At 42.7% G+C, this 14,003-nt stretch overlaps 1 protein-coding gene across 2 annotated transcripts in view; it reads right to left on the minus strand.

Moving 5' to 3' along the window:
* LOC112235558 (egl nine homolog 1) overlaps positions 1 to 2,713 on the minus strand; it is a 45,313-nt gene extending 42,600 nt beyond the window's left edge. For both annotated transcript variants that reach the window (XM_024404008.2, XM_024404010.2), the window contains exon 1: positions 1,644 to 2,713. In XM_024404008.2, the coding sequence (XP_024259776.1) occupies positions 1,644 to 2,387 (744 nt within the window). In that variant the 5' untranslated portion in view covers positions 2,388 to 2,713. The remainder of the gene's footprint in view (positions 1 to 1,643) is intronic.
* Between the last annotated feature and the right edge of the window lie 11,290 nt (positions 2,714 to 14,003).

Here is a 14,003-nt window from a genome sequence, read left to right on the forward strand (position 1 = left end):
CTCTGCAAGATGGGGGTAGTGTGTGTAGGCTCCTTAGTACGTTCAGAACTCTTGGTGTAAGGTGTGAGGTGTTGGACTGACAGACTCAGGGACACGGGTTCCTGTCCATATCAGGGCTACTTTCCAAATTTTCGTTCATACATTGCATTCAGAAAGTTTTCAGACCCCTTGCCTTTTTCCACATTTTACATTTTACAGCCTTATTCTAAAATGTATTAAAGTAATGTTTTTCTTCCTCAATCTACACCACAATACCCCATAATGACAAAGTGAAAACAAATTTTAAGAAATGTATGCTAATTTATTACAAATAAAAACCAGAAATACTTTAATTACATACGTATTCAGACCCTTTGCTATGAGACTTGAAATTGAACTCATCCTGTGCATCCTGTTAACATTGATCATCCTTGAGATGTTTCAACAACTTGTAGTCCCCTTGTTTTAAATTCAATTGATTGGACATAATTTGGAAAGGCACACACCTGTCTATATAAGGTCCCACAGTTGACCAGTTCATATCGGAGCAAAAATGTCTGCAGCATTGAAGGTCCCCAAGAACAGTGGCCTCCATCATTCTTAAATGGAAGTTTGGAACCACCAACAATCTTCCTAGAGCTGGCCGCCCAGCCAAACTGAGCAATCGGGGGAGAAGGGCCTTGATCGGGGAGGAGACCAAGAACCCGATGGTCACTCTGACAAACCTCCAGAGTTATTCTGTGGAGATGGAAGAACCTTTCGGAAGGACAACCATCTCTGCAGCACTCCACCAATCAGGCCTTGTTGGAGTTTTCCAAAATGCAGGATCAAGGGAATGATGAACAGAGCAAAGTACAGAGAGATCCTTGATGAAAACCTGTTCCAGAGCACTTAGGACATCAGACTGGGGTGAAGGTTCACCTTCCAACAGGACAACAACCCTAAGCACACAGCCAAGTCTCTGAATGTCCTTGAGTGACCCAGCCAGAACCCAGACTTGAACCTGATCTAACATGTCTGGAGAGACCTGAAAATAGCTTTGCAGCGAAGCTCCCCATCCAACCTGACAGAGCTTGAGAGGATATGCAGAGAAGAATGGGAGAAACTCCCCAACTACAGGTGTGTCAAGCTTGTTGCGTCATACCCAAGAAGACTCGAGGCTGTAATCGCTGCCAAAGGTGCGTCAACAAAGTACTGAGTAATTGGTCTTAATACTCATGTAAATGTGATACTTCCGTTTTTTTTATACATTTGCAGATTGTAGATTGATGAGGGAAAAAACAATTTAATCAATTTTAGAACGTCTGTAAAGTAACAAAATGTGGAAAAAAGTCAAGTGCTCTGAATACTTTCCGAATGCACTGTACAGGCCTATGCTTATTCCATATTATTTTAAGAATAGGCCTATCTGTTATTATAACATTATATGTATTATATATTCTTGTAGTATAATTAACATGATACCATATTCATATTATTATTATTACACATTTAAAAATATTTTATTATTGTTTTCAATATTATGATTATTATTATGTTGCTGCAAAAATAAATGCTTAAGACTTTCATAACTTTTAAATATGCCTACCTGGAGAAGATAAATAGCTATTTCAATAAGTTCAAATCTAATAATAATGTGCTACTCACTTTCAGTGTTTACTTACTTTCGTCCTTCCATTTATTCTGTAGTTTCCCAGTTTACCATTACAGTGTCGGACCATGTCGTCCATGCGACTCATGAGAAATGCTACCTTCTCACAACCAGGTTCTCTTCCTTCAGTCCAGGTTATTTTGTCTCCTCGTATATCTTTAGTGGAGTCGCTTCTTTGACTAACCAACTGTCCATCAGTAAATTTACCAGTCTTGTGGAGGGCTCTCACATCCTCCAAAATGCTCAGTCCAGTCTCTTCTCCAAGGAAATTGTCAACAACACAAATGCCATGCTTATTCATACATGGAACAATATAGTCCATAGCCAGTTTTTGCGGGGGGGACATCGTTTGTCCGTTGGTCTTAGAGCTGAGTTTAATTCCTTCCCCAGTCTGCTTGCTGTCAGACACACTACCCGAGCGAGTTGCTGAAGTGATCAAATCTTTCATTCTTTCGCCACCTGCAGGCGGATTTGAAAGCCCAGTGTTTGTGGTGCTCTGAGAAGCTGTTTTACTCTGTTGTTCTGTGCTTTTCTTTTTTAGCTGCTTGTCTTGCCCTCCTTTCGCAGTCCGTGCGGGCTGTTGTGTTGATTCGGGCTGTGGCTGACACTGTGGTTTCTCGGCCTCTTTACAAACCTGCTTGTGCTTCTTCCAGTCCGCTTTCTGGTGTTCTTTACTACAGTAGAAAGAGTTCCGACACCGTCCACATTTAAGCAGGTTTTCCATCTTTCCACAAAGCTCACAATACTGCTGGTCCATGTCCAAATCGGTCCCTGCGGCCCTTTCCTTTACGCTCTCTCACTCCATGCTTATACAAGAGCGAATGCCACTTTAAACCGAGGTCTTTTCAAGCGCTTCTACCGTGCAAGTTTAGAAGGCTCCTGAAACAATACAAACGAAACCGGAGAGCGGGGGCTCCCAGGTAAATCATTGAATCACGCGGTGACTTGCGCTCCTTTTGGGTTCGGTAGTAGATAAAATACTGTTTGAACGCGACATAACAAATTGTCTGACTCTTGTTTGCAGTGTGACGTTCTGGTCGAGTCGCATGGCGACGACGCACGGTACACCCCCCAACCCCCCCAACTCACTCCACACGTAGCCCAAAGTAACCCAACCCCTGGCGTCAGCATAACGAGGGCATGGCCAACCGTTAAGGGCCAAGGCCCATTCATAAGGTTGAAACAAAGAGTGCAGTTTTTTTTCAAATTAGTTGTTGTTTTTGTCATTCAAATCATTATTAACTATAACCACTCATTATTTTATATTTTCAGTTAAAGTTAAAGTGGTTGTTTACATATGCATGTTATGTTTACTGCTTATGAATGTGTTTCTAAGTTATGAATATGTTATGAAGTCCTTAGGTACATTTCATGATTTGATGTTCCCAATATTCTTCTCATCATTAAATAGAAAGTGTTTCGACCTGCAATGAAGCTTTGTTAATTTGCAATATGTCTTTCATCAAATGTACTTTTTATACTAGGATAAAGAGTGAACTTATTAGCCTAACATATAAAACGGTATATTCAGAGTTGATAAAAATATATGATACTACATTATAAATAAAATATCATAATAATCATAAACTAGAAATATACAAACAATTCACCACCCATTGATGTTTGACTCATTCACTGAAAATAGATACTGGCAAACGGTCATGTTCCTTTACCTAGAAATTCCTCTGCACCAGCAGCATAAAATAAATGAGGATTAATATCAAATCGAGTTGAACACCTGCTTGGTAAATACTGGCATTCTTACAGGAACTGTAGGAACTGAGTCTGGCTGCACGTACACAGTCGGCTTCAGTCTTTTTAGAGGGGAGGACCTCATATAGCACTCAACCTTTACCTCTCCCGAAGAAGAAGGCATGAATGTGTTTCATTGTAAAAACAAGGAAGACCAACCTGCAACCTTACTGTCTCCTAGCAGGGTTATAATAAACCATGAGTTGGAAGTGTATCATCAAAATTATACTGCTCAACTTTGGAATAAAAGGCTGTTGGTGCATTTAAAAAGTTGAGCATGCACTTTAAATAAAATATAGTTCAAATATCAACAACAACAAAAAGATTTTGATTGTGATAATACCCATTTTTGCTGTATAAACAGAGGGACACAAATGTAATTTTAAAAAACAACAACAACACAAATCACCAAGTAGAAACGTTTGGTAACACTTTCTATGAGGCACCAAAACTTTCAAATTGCGTTATGCCTTAAGATATACTTACAGTAAATTATAACACTAGAAAGTGTTACCAAGTTTTTTCTAGGCACTAGGGCCAACTCAGCCATTACATGAAGTGTGTCAAGGCACTGATTATGACATGCCGCCCTTGGATAAGACATAAAATTACCCAAAGATTATTATTTCTCATTGCTATCTTAGGGAGAGGTAGAGAATTGGACTGAGGCAGACATTTTGTCTGCCAAGTTTTTGAAGGGAACATTAGGGGCTTTTTCTAACTGCTTTTTTCTGTAGTTATCTTAAAGCTTGAAGTTAATTTTAGAGTAGAGTCCTAGATTAATTGCTTTTTCATCCATGCTGACTTGACCACTAGCCCTTTCCCAACAATTCAAGATTTCTTAAAAACAAATATAGTTTTTAATCAACATTCCAAAATTGATCGACAGCCCAACATTGTGGTGATTATCTCACAGCAAAACAGCAAGTGTTAAATCAGAAGTGTCTATATTGTCCTACACCACACGGTGTTAGCTACATCTGTGTAGTGTGGAACAATATAGACACTTTTTTGTGTTACATTTAATCCTATAAGTGTTCACTTTCGGGGAGTTTCAGTAACTGCAAAGAGTTGAAAATGAACACTAATACAGTTGACTACTTTTGAACACTGTAGAGTTGTAACTTGAATTATACAATGTAAAACCTTAAGGTTAAGATGTTCTCACAGAGGGCTAGTCTTTAGAGTGGTTGTTGTTTGCACAGTAACCATTAACATCTCTCAGTGGCTACATCTGGGGCATAATTATCCCTGATATGAAAAGTGCTTTGATAAGGTCTGTCTGAGTAACAGTTGGCTTGCTGGAACTTTTTCTGCTAATACTATCTTAGATACGCTAAGAAGGGAGGGTATTTTCACAACAACTTTTGGTAACTTTCTATGAGGCACATGCATTTATAATGCCTTATGATAGGCCTATAACACTGGCTGTGAACTGTCATAAGAACTCATAAGTAGATATAACATCCTTATAATACACTCTCTGAATTCTGAAATACCCCTTTGTACAGTACCAGTCAAAGGTTTGGACACACCTACTCATTCAAGTTTTTAAAAAAAACTATTTTCTACTTTGTAGAATAATAATGAAGACATCAAAACTATGAAATAACACACATGGAATCATGTAGTAATCAAAAAAGTGTTAAACAAATGAAAATATATTTTATATTTGAGATTCTTCAAAGAAGCCACCCTTTGCATTGATAACAGCTTTGCACACTCTTGGCATTCTCTCAACCAGCATCATGAGGTAGTCACCTGTAATGCATTTCAATGAACAGGTGCGCCTTGTTAAAAGTTCATTTGTGGGATTTATTTCCTTCTTAATGTGTTTGAGCCAATCAGTTGTGTTGTGACAAGGTAGGGGTGATATACAGAAGATAGCCTTATTTGGTAAAAGACCAAGTCCATATTATGGGAAAAACAGCTCAAATAAGCAAAGAGAAATGACATTCCATCACTACTTTAAGACGTGAAGGTCAGTCAATCTGGAAAATGTCAAGAACTTTGAAAGTTTCTTCAAGTGCAGTCGAAAAAAACCACCAAGCGCTATGATGAAACTGGCTCTCAAGAGGACCACCTCAGGAAAGGAAGACCCAGAGTTACCTCTGCTGCACAGGTAAAGTTCATTAGAATAACTGCACCTCAGATTGCAGCCCAAATAAATGCCTCACAGAATTCAAGTAACAGACACATCTCAACATCAACTGTTCAGAGGAGACTGTGAATCAGGCCTTCATGGTCGAATTACTGCAAAGAAGCCACTACTAAAGGACACCAATAAGAAGAAGAGACCTGATTGGGCCAAGTAATACGAGCAATGGACATTAGACTGATGGAAATCTGTCCTTTGGTCTGACGAGTCCAAATGTGAGATTTTTGGTTCCAACCGCTGTGTCTTTGTGAGACACAGAGTAGGTGAAGGAATGATTTGTGGTTCCCACCGTGAAGCATGGAGGAGGAGGTGTGATGGTGTGGGGGTGCTTTGCTGGTGACACTGTCAGTGATTTATTTAGAATTCAAGGCACACTTAACCAGCATGGCTACCACAGCATTCTGCAGTGATACACCATCCCATCTGGTTTGCGCTTAGTGGGACTATCATTTGGATAATGACCTAAAATGCACCTCCAGGCTGTGTGAGGGCTATTTTTACCAAGAAGGAGAGTGATGGATTGCTGCATCAGATGACCTGGCCTCCACTATCACCAAAACTAAACCCAATTGAGATGGTTTGGGATGAGTTGGACCGCAGAGTGAAGGAAAAGTGGCCAACAAGTGCTCAACATATGTGGGGGAACTCCTACAAGAGAGTTTGTTAAAGCATTCCAGGTGAAGCTGGTTGAGAGAAGACCAAGAGTGTGCAAAGCTGTCATCAAGACAATGGGTGTCCACTTTTTTGTGTACTACATGATTCCATATGTGTTATTTAATAGTTTTGATGTTTTCACTCTTACTCTACAATGCAGAAAATAGTACAAATAAAGAAAAACCCTTGAATGAGTAGGTGTGTCCAAACCTTTGACCGGTACTGTATGTTTGGATAGTAGGTAGGCCTATTATATTCACTTCATGGCCAGCCTGACTGTCATCTCTTCAGTTGCTTATTAGGCCCACTTTGCTGCCACATATAAAATGACTCAACAACATTGGCACTGGGGCACAGGGTATGTTTGGCAATAACTCACCTTCTTCTTTCTGCTCCATCTGACGGCGGCAGTGACTTTGCACGCCCCAACACCGAAGGCTTTGTTAGGCCCTGCCATGATGGTACGTGGTGCTGACGTTGGCACCTGCGGGTAGACCTGAACCGATCCGTGGTGTTGGAAGCATCACAGTATTGGCAATGCCAGTCTTGGCTTGCAGCTGAGTGTGCCTCTCTGATGCACGTGTATGCAAAACAGCTGTGTGTAAAGTGACCTTTTGCAGTGTTATGGATGAAACGTTATGGATGAAACACCAGTTCGTTATGGAAGCAGAGTCAAAATCATAATCAATGATTGGATAGAATTAACACAGCAATTTATGGATAAATAGTCTAAGCTAACCTTAAATCGTTGCAATTTATCCATTATTCTCACATGGGGGCTTTGAAAAAGCCATACCTTCACAGAAGAAGGCTGTAAGCATTTAAAGAGAACGTGGAGAGAGGACTCAAGCAACTGCACATTCACGACCCACATAAACTCCCACATCGCTCAGTATGTGATATGTATTGTCTCACTAAGAAAGGCGCAGTCGACCCAAAGTGATAAGCGCACTGGGTTTCTTAACAGATGCATACCAAATATAAATCCCTGCCCCTATCTACATGGCTGCGATATTACCACCTCCTTTAGAGGGTGTCACAATATACCAACCCCCTTTAGAAGGTGTTGCAAAAGATGGAGGTATACTATTTAACCGTCTGTTTTGCCCTCATTTTTATGTCACTTACGCGGTTCCCATGGAAAACAAGGGACCTGGTTTTGTCGATGTGGGCAGACGTTTTGATATTCTTGGATGCCTACCACGCCAGCTCATTTTCAAGGTTGCATCTGAAGTCTTACCCTATATTCTTCCTATCTAGTGCACCTTTGACCAGAGCCCTATGGTCCAGAGCCCTATGCACTACACAGGAAATAGCAGAGGTGTGGACTCAAGTCACATGACTTTGACTCGAGTCACAAATATGATGACTTGCAACTCTACTTTGACTTTAACACCAATGGCTCGTGACTTGACTTGGACTTGAGCATTTTAACTCGAACTGACTTGATACTCTACCCAATCCCAAATATAATAAATTATGCTATTTAAAAAAGTGTGCAGTGTATCAACTCTTCATTTAACGGGATCACAGTTGGAATCAGACAGCAGCCAATCAAATTGTGCCAGCTGAGAGAAAGTTGTGCGTGGCAATGCAGAGTAACGTCAGCAGGTGAATTCAGATGGAGCCCTTGGAAAGATGATACCCAAAATGTATTTTCGGATATAAAGACGACGCTGTATCAACAAAAAAAGGATTGCAACTTGCAAAACATGCAGGAAGAAAATTACAGACGGAGATACAACAATTTCCAACTTTGTTCGACATTTGAAGCTGCACAAAGAACGGCGTGGCTAATATAGCAGACAGCTATATATTTAATTACTTTACTAGTGTAGGCTAACATAACGTTAAATCAATGACCCTCCACACAGTCAGTCAGTGCGTGAACGTGAACATTGCACCCAAGATTGAGCTACAACTGGCTATGCAGTTGGTAGCCTAAATCCTGCCTGATGTTACTGCTGTTCCTAAAACCATTGACATTAGTTAGCCTACTGCAACCACACAGAGTGTGTGTGTGTGTGTGTGTGTGTGTGTGTGTGTGTGTGTGTGTGTGTGTGTGTGTGTGTGTGTGTGTGTGTGTGTGTGTGTGTGTGTGTGTGTGTGTGTGTGTGTGTGTGTGTGTGTGTGTTAAGGTTGGGCGATTGTGTACAAGCCTGCATCGCCCGATTGCGCCCCATAGTGATCCTCGATAGTCGATCTCTATTGGGGGAGTGTGTCTTTCTCATGGCTACCCATGTTTATACACGGAAAATAACGTTTATTTGGAAAGTAATAAATATATAGATATTTTTAAAAGCATTCATGATTTGCGTAAATGTAATATACTGTCTTACTCTTGTTAAAAATATGAAATGGAATAACATTTGGTGAAGAGCACATCATGACTTGTTTAAGACTTGAAACTCAAAGTTTAGGACTTGAGACTTGACTTGATACTTGACGGTCTTGACTTGAGACTTGACTCAGACTTGCCTGTCTTGACTTGGGACTTGAGTGCTAAGACTTGAGACTTAATTGTGACTTGTAAAACAATGACTTGGTCACACCTCTGGGAAATAGGGTGCCATTTGGGATGGATCCCAACTGTTTATTGTGGAGAAAGTCAGGTGTGCTGTCTTTTTTCCTCCTTCTCTTCCTTTTCTCCTCATCACCTTAAATAAACCAGACTGTCCCTGTATTATTTCAGATCATCAGCGTAGGGGGAAAGTGTGGCCTGAAACATTGCTGAATGTTGAATTGAAAAGGAATTTTGTGTTTCATGTAAGTAACCTTTGAGTTACTTTGTATATATAGTTTACTTTAACGTATTAAACATGTTTTATAATGGCCCTAATCGAAATGATAACAATCCTTTTTTAAGCATTGCACAATGGATTTTCTCATGGGTTTGGGAATTACTGTCCCACCTTTTGCGAAATAATGACTCAACCCATGTTAGGGAAAGGTGGGAAAAGTTTAAGCCTTGTCTCTTGCCAATCCACTGATCCAATACTCCACGAGTCACCTAATAGTCACCTTGATTGCTTAATGGCACATTACTGCCCAAGTGCCAAGGAAAGGATTGTTGGACACTCCACAAATCATCCAACCGTGGGCACTGCCAGGCACCTCTCTGACACTAGGGACACCAAGACGGTGTAGCAGTGAAGACGTGTTTGTTTGTCCTCTCGTGTACTTTTGTATTTTTTGTATTTTTTGTATATATATTTCAATTTATTTTTCTCTTTTCGATTTTTAATTCGATTATACCTTCCGGTAACCTGCCTCACCCAATGTGATACGGAATCGCCATTATTTTCAATTTTAGAACACATTCAAGAACCTCCAGAAGCTAACCAGCTAATTAGCTACAAGCTATTTAGTCATTGTTAGCCACTGCTAGCGGCTTTACCTTCTGCACAGATACCAGCCCTGTTTTTAGCCTGGATAATACTCACTAGTCTACCAGTATCGGACTGTCTCTCAACAACAACGTCGGATTCCTGCCGTAATCCCTGGACCACTACTTTTGATCTTCACAGCTAGCTTGCAGCTAGCTAGCTCACAGCTAGCTTGCACTCACCGTGGCACCCAGTACCGAAGCTATCCCTGAGGCCCACCTCCATGCCTACTCAGCTGTTCACCCGAACCCCACTCATACACAGCTAGAGCCCAATACTCCACCGGATCCTTGCTGTAAACTCTGGACCTTGGCACCGGATCACCGCTGCTACCGATTGGCTATAGTGGCTAACACCACTGCCACGAAGCTAGCACCAGTTAGCTGTGTTAGCCGTGAGCCAGGCGCATCTCCCGGCTAGCAAACTAAATTCTACAATACCTCTTTTGCCATCTGGCTTGGATTCTCTGTCGACACGGCGCCCCGCCTCACCACCACGACTGGTCTGCCGACGAATACTCCATCCGCTGTGCCTTCAACCGGCCTCCGTCGGAGCAGACGCTCCTACTAGCCCCGGGCTACTAACTTTAAACGCTGTGTCGCCCGTGTGCTAACGTAGTGGTGGCTTCCCTGTTCCATCTACTGCTGCCCCCTAGACACTATGATCACTTGGCTACATAGCTGATGCCTGCTGGACTATCAGTAATCACGGTACTCCATTCTGTTTATTTATTTTTATCTGTCAGCCCCAGCCGCGAACTCAGGCTCTGTGTGTAGTTAATCCGACCCTCTCTGCCTAGTCATCGCCATTTTACCTGTTGTTGTTGTGTTAGCTGATTAGCTGTTGTTGTCTCACCTGTTGTTTTAGCTAGCTCTCCCAATCAACACCTGCGATTACTTTATGCCTCGCTGTATGTCTCTCTCAAATGTCAATATGCCTTGTATACTGTTGTTCAGGTTAGTTATCATTGTTTTAGTTTACAATGGAGCACCTAGTTCAACTCTTCATACCTCTGATACCTCCTTTGTCCCACCTCCCACACATGTGGTAACCTCACCCATTACAACCAGCATGTCCAGAGATACAACCTCTCTTATCATCACCCAGTCCATGGGCTTACCTCCGCTGTGCCCGCACCCCACCATACCCCTTTCTGCGCATTATGCCCTGAATATATTCTACCACGCCCAGAAATCTGCTCCTTTTATTCTTTGTCCCAAACGCTCTAGGCGATAGCCTTTAGCCGCATCCTCATCCCACTCCTCCTCTGTTCCGCGGGTGATGTGGAGGTAAATGTTGCGTTCCCTCTTCATAGAGGCGTGCGTAACATAATGGGGGCTCGTCCGGGATCTTTCCATTAAACCCACCGGACCCTGCTGCTCTGAGCTCTCTCTGTGGTTAGTGATTGAGGTGTGATGGTAGGTTGTGAGTTTGGATGACTTGTTTAGTTAGTGTGTTCAGGAGACTGCATTGTATAAGATGGCTGCATCAGCCATCTCCAAGTTTTTTGAAGCGCCCTCTATTGATTGTTTAGTGAGGTTTCGTAAAGTAGACCTTATAGCTATAGCTGACCATTATGGATTTGTATTCCCTGAGAAAGCCCTAAAGGCTGAGCTTTTGGTGCTTTCAGGGAGGGTTTAGTGAGAGAACGGATTCTCTCATTGCAAGGAGAGGAGACTGGTAGACCTTCTGATGCCAAGTCAGAGGACAGGGCGGAGGTAGGGGTTCCTCGTACCCCCTTTACATTGCCCCGATTCGATCCTTTATCTTCTGCTTCGGGTCGTTCAGATGGGACTGCTAGGCTGAAGGTGAGGCTGGCTCGGTTAGAAATGGAGCAAAAAGATAAAGAGAGACAGATGAATTTTGAACTTGAAATTAGGAAAATAGAAGCTGACAAGGAGGTGAGGATCCGACAACTGGAGCTAGATGCTGGCTCCAGTGCGACTCCACAAGCTGCTCATCATCAAGCCCACTTCGATGTGAGTAAAAACATAGCTTTAGTCCCTCCATTCCGAGAGTCGGAAGTTGATTATTATTTCTCTGCGTTTGAGCGTGTGGCCGCTGCGCTGCATTGGCCACTCGAGGTTTGGCCGCTTCTATTACAATGTAAATTGTCTGGGAAAGCCCAGGAAGTAGTAGCTGCTCTCTCCCTGGAAGACAGTTTACATTACGATACAGTTAAAACTACCGTGTTGCGGGCTTATGAGTTGGTGCCTGAAGCTTATAGGCAGCGCTTGTCGGCAATGCAGAAGGAATACTCAGTGCATTGTCTTCTACCTCAACTGATCAAAAGCCTATCCAAATCCTACGTGACACCGGGGCGGCGCAGTCAGTAATCATTACTGATGCTTTACCCTGGTCTCCTGAAACGTATTGTGGCTCACATGTCATATTACAGGGGATAGAGACAAAAACCGTACCTGTACCATTACACTGGGTCCACTTAGTGTCAGACGTGGTATCAGGACGTTTCCGTGTTGGTGTAGTGTCTACACTGCCAGTATCAGGAGTAAAATTGCTACTAGGGAATGATATTGCTGGTGGTAATGTCACTCCTGTGTTAGAGGTAGTAGACAACCCAGAAATCAGAACTACAGATGAGAAATTGGTTCAAGCATTTCCACATGTTTTTCCTGCTTGTGTGTTAACGAGGGCACAATCTCGCAAGCTAGGAGATGTGGTGGATTTGGCTAGTTCTATTTTTGAGCATGTTGAGGTAGAAGACAATGCACTGAGTATTCCTTCTGCCTTGCCGACAGTTTTACCCCGTAAAAACTAAGGCAGGGGAAAACTAAATCGCGCCCCAATTACATGACATTCTTTTGTCTGTCACCCCTGAGAAGGTGATTGAATGTCAAAAGAAGACACCAGTCTTCGCAAGTGTTTTGCTTCGGTAATTTCCATTGAGGAAGCTAAAACTAGACAGACTGCCTACTTTATGGAAGCAGGAGTTTTGATGCGTAAATGGGCATCTCATGACACCATTAATGACTGGAGTGAAGTGTGTCAAGTGGTTGTTCCTACACCGTTCCGACAGCAGGTGCTGTCACTCGCCCATGACCAGGCGTGGTCTGGACACTTGGGGATCACAAAGACCTATAACCGGGTCCTTCGTCATTTCTTCTGGCCAGGTTTGAAGTCTGACGTGGTCCAATTTTGTAAAACATGTCACATATGTCAACTCACTGGGAAAGTGAATCAAACAGTTCCACGAGCGCCACTCTGCCCGATTCCTGTGGTAGGGGAACCGTTTGAAAGAGTGATAATTGATTGTGTAGGTCCATTGCCGAAAACCAGGTCAGGTAACCAGTTCCTACTAACAATAATGTGCAGTGCTACTCGATACCCAGAGGCTATTCCTCTCCGTACTATAACGGCTAAGACTGTGGTGAAGGCACTGGTGAAGTTCTTCTCTACGTTTGGACTCCCTAAAGTAATCCAAACTGATCAGGGATCCAACTTCATGTCTAAACTGTTTTCAAATGTGTTAAAGACATTGTGTATTTCCCATCAGGTCTCCAGTCCGTATCATCCAGAGAGTCAAGGGGCTCTAGAACGCTGGCATCAGACACTGAAGGCAATGCTACGCAAGTATTGTATGGATACCAGTACTGATTGGGATGAGGGGGTGCCCTTTGTCCTATTTGCTATAAGGGAAACGATACAAGAGTCCTTAGGGTTCAGCCCTGCTGACCTTGTGTTTGGACACACCCCACGGGGTCCGCTGAAAGTTTTGAAGGAGCATATCTTATCTCCTACACCCAGTAGCGCCCCTAAAAATGTGTTGGATTATGTCAGTAAGATGCGGGAGAGACTGCACACCGCATGTGCGTTAGCCCAAAAGTCTCTCTCCTCGTCTCAAAAACGCATGAAGTTGCATTATGACAAAAAGGCTGTTGGCCGTTCATTTGCACCAGGGGATCAAGTTTTAGTTTTGTTGCCAATCCCTGGCTCATCTCTGTCAGCACGTTTTTCTGGACCATATCTGGTGGAAAAGAAACTCAATGACACCAATTATGTGATAAAGACACCAGATCGAAGGCGTTCTTCCCGTGTGTGTCATGTTAACATGCTGAAAACATATTATGTGCGTGATTCTCCCGACAGCTCCTCAGGTAAGCCGGTCCAGCCCGCCGTCTCCAGTGTGGCTGCGGTGGTGCTGAAGCCTGGCTGGGACCTAGATGAGGATAAGGAGGATGGGTTGGAGTTACGCCATACATTACAGCAAGGTGAACGCCTATGTAATTCAGAGATGCTGAAGAAGTTACCCTCTCAAATGGAACATTTGGATAATGATCAAACTAAGGATCTTATCCTATTGATAAACAGTTTTCTCAGTGTGTTTCAGGACATTCCAAGTCGCACATCCATCTTGGAACATGACGTGGATGTGGGGAACGCTGTTCCTATACGTCAGCATCCG

The sequence above is a fragment of the Oncorhynchus tshawytscha genome, linkage group LG32, assembly GCF_018296145.1.
Source record: "Oncorhynchus tshawytscha isolate Ot180627B linkage group LG32, Otsh_v2.0, whole genome shotgun sequence".
Classification (NCBI taxonomy): Eukaryota; Metazoa; Chordata; class Actinopteri; order Salmoniformes; family Salmonidae; genus Oncorhynchus; species Oncorhynchus tshawytscha.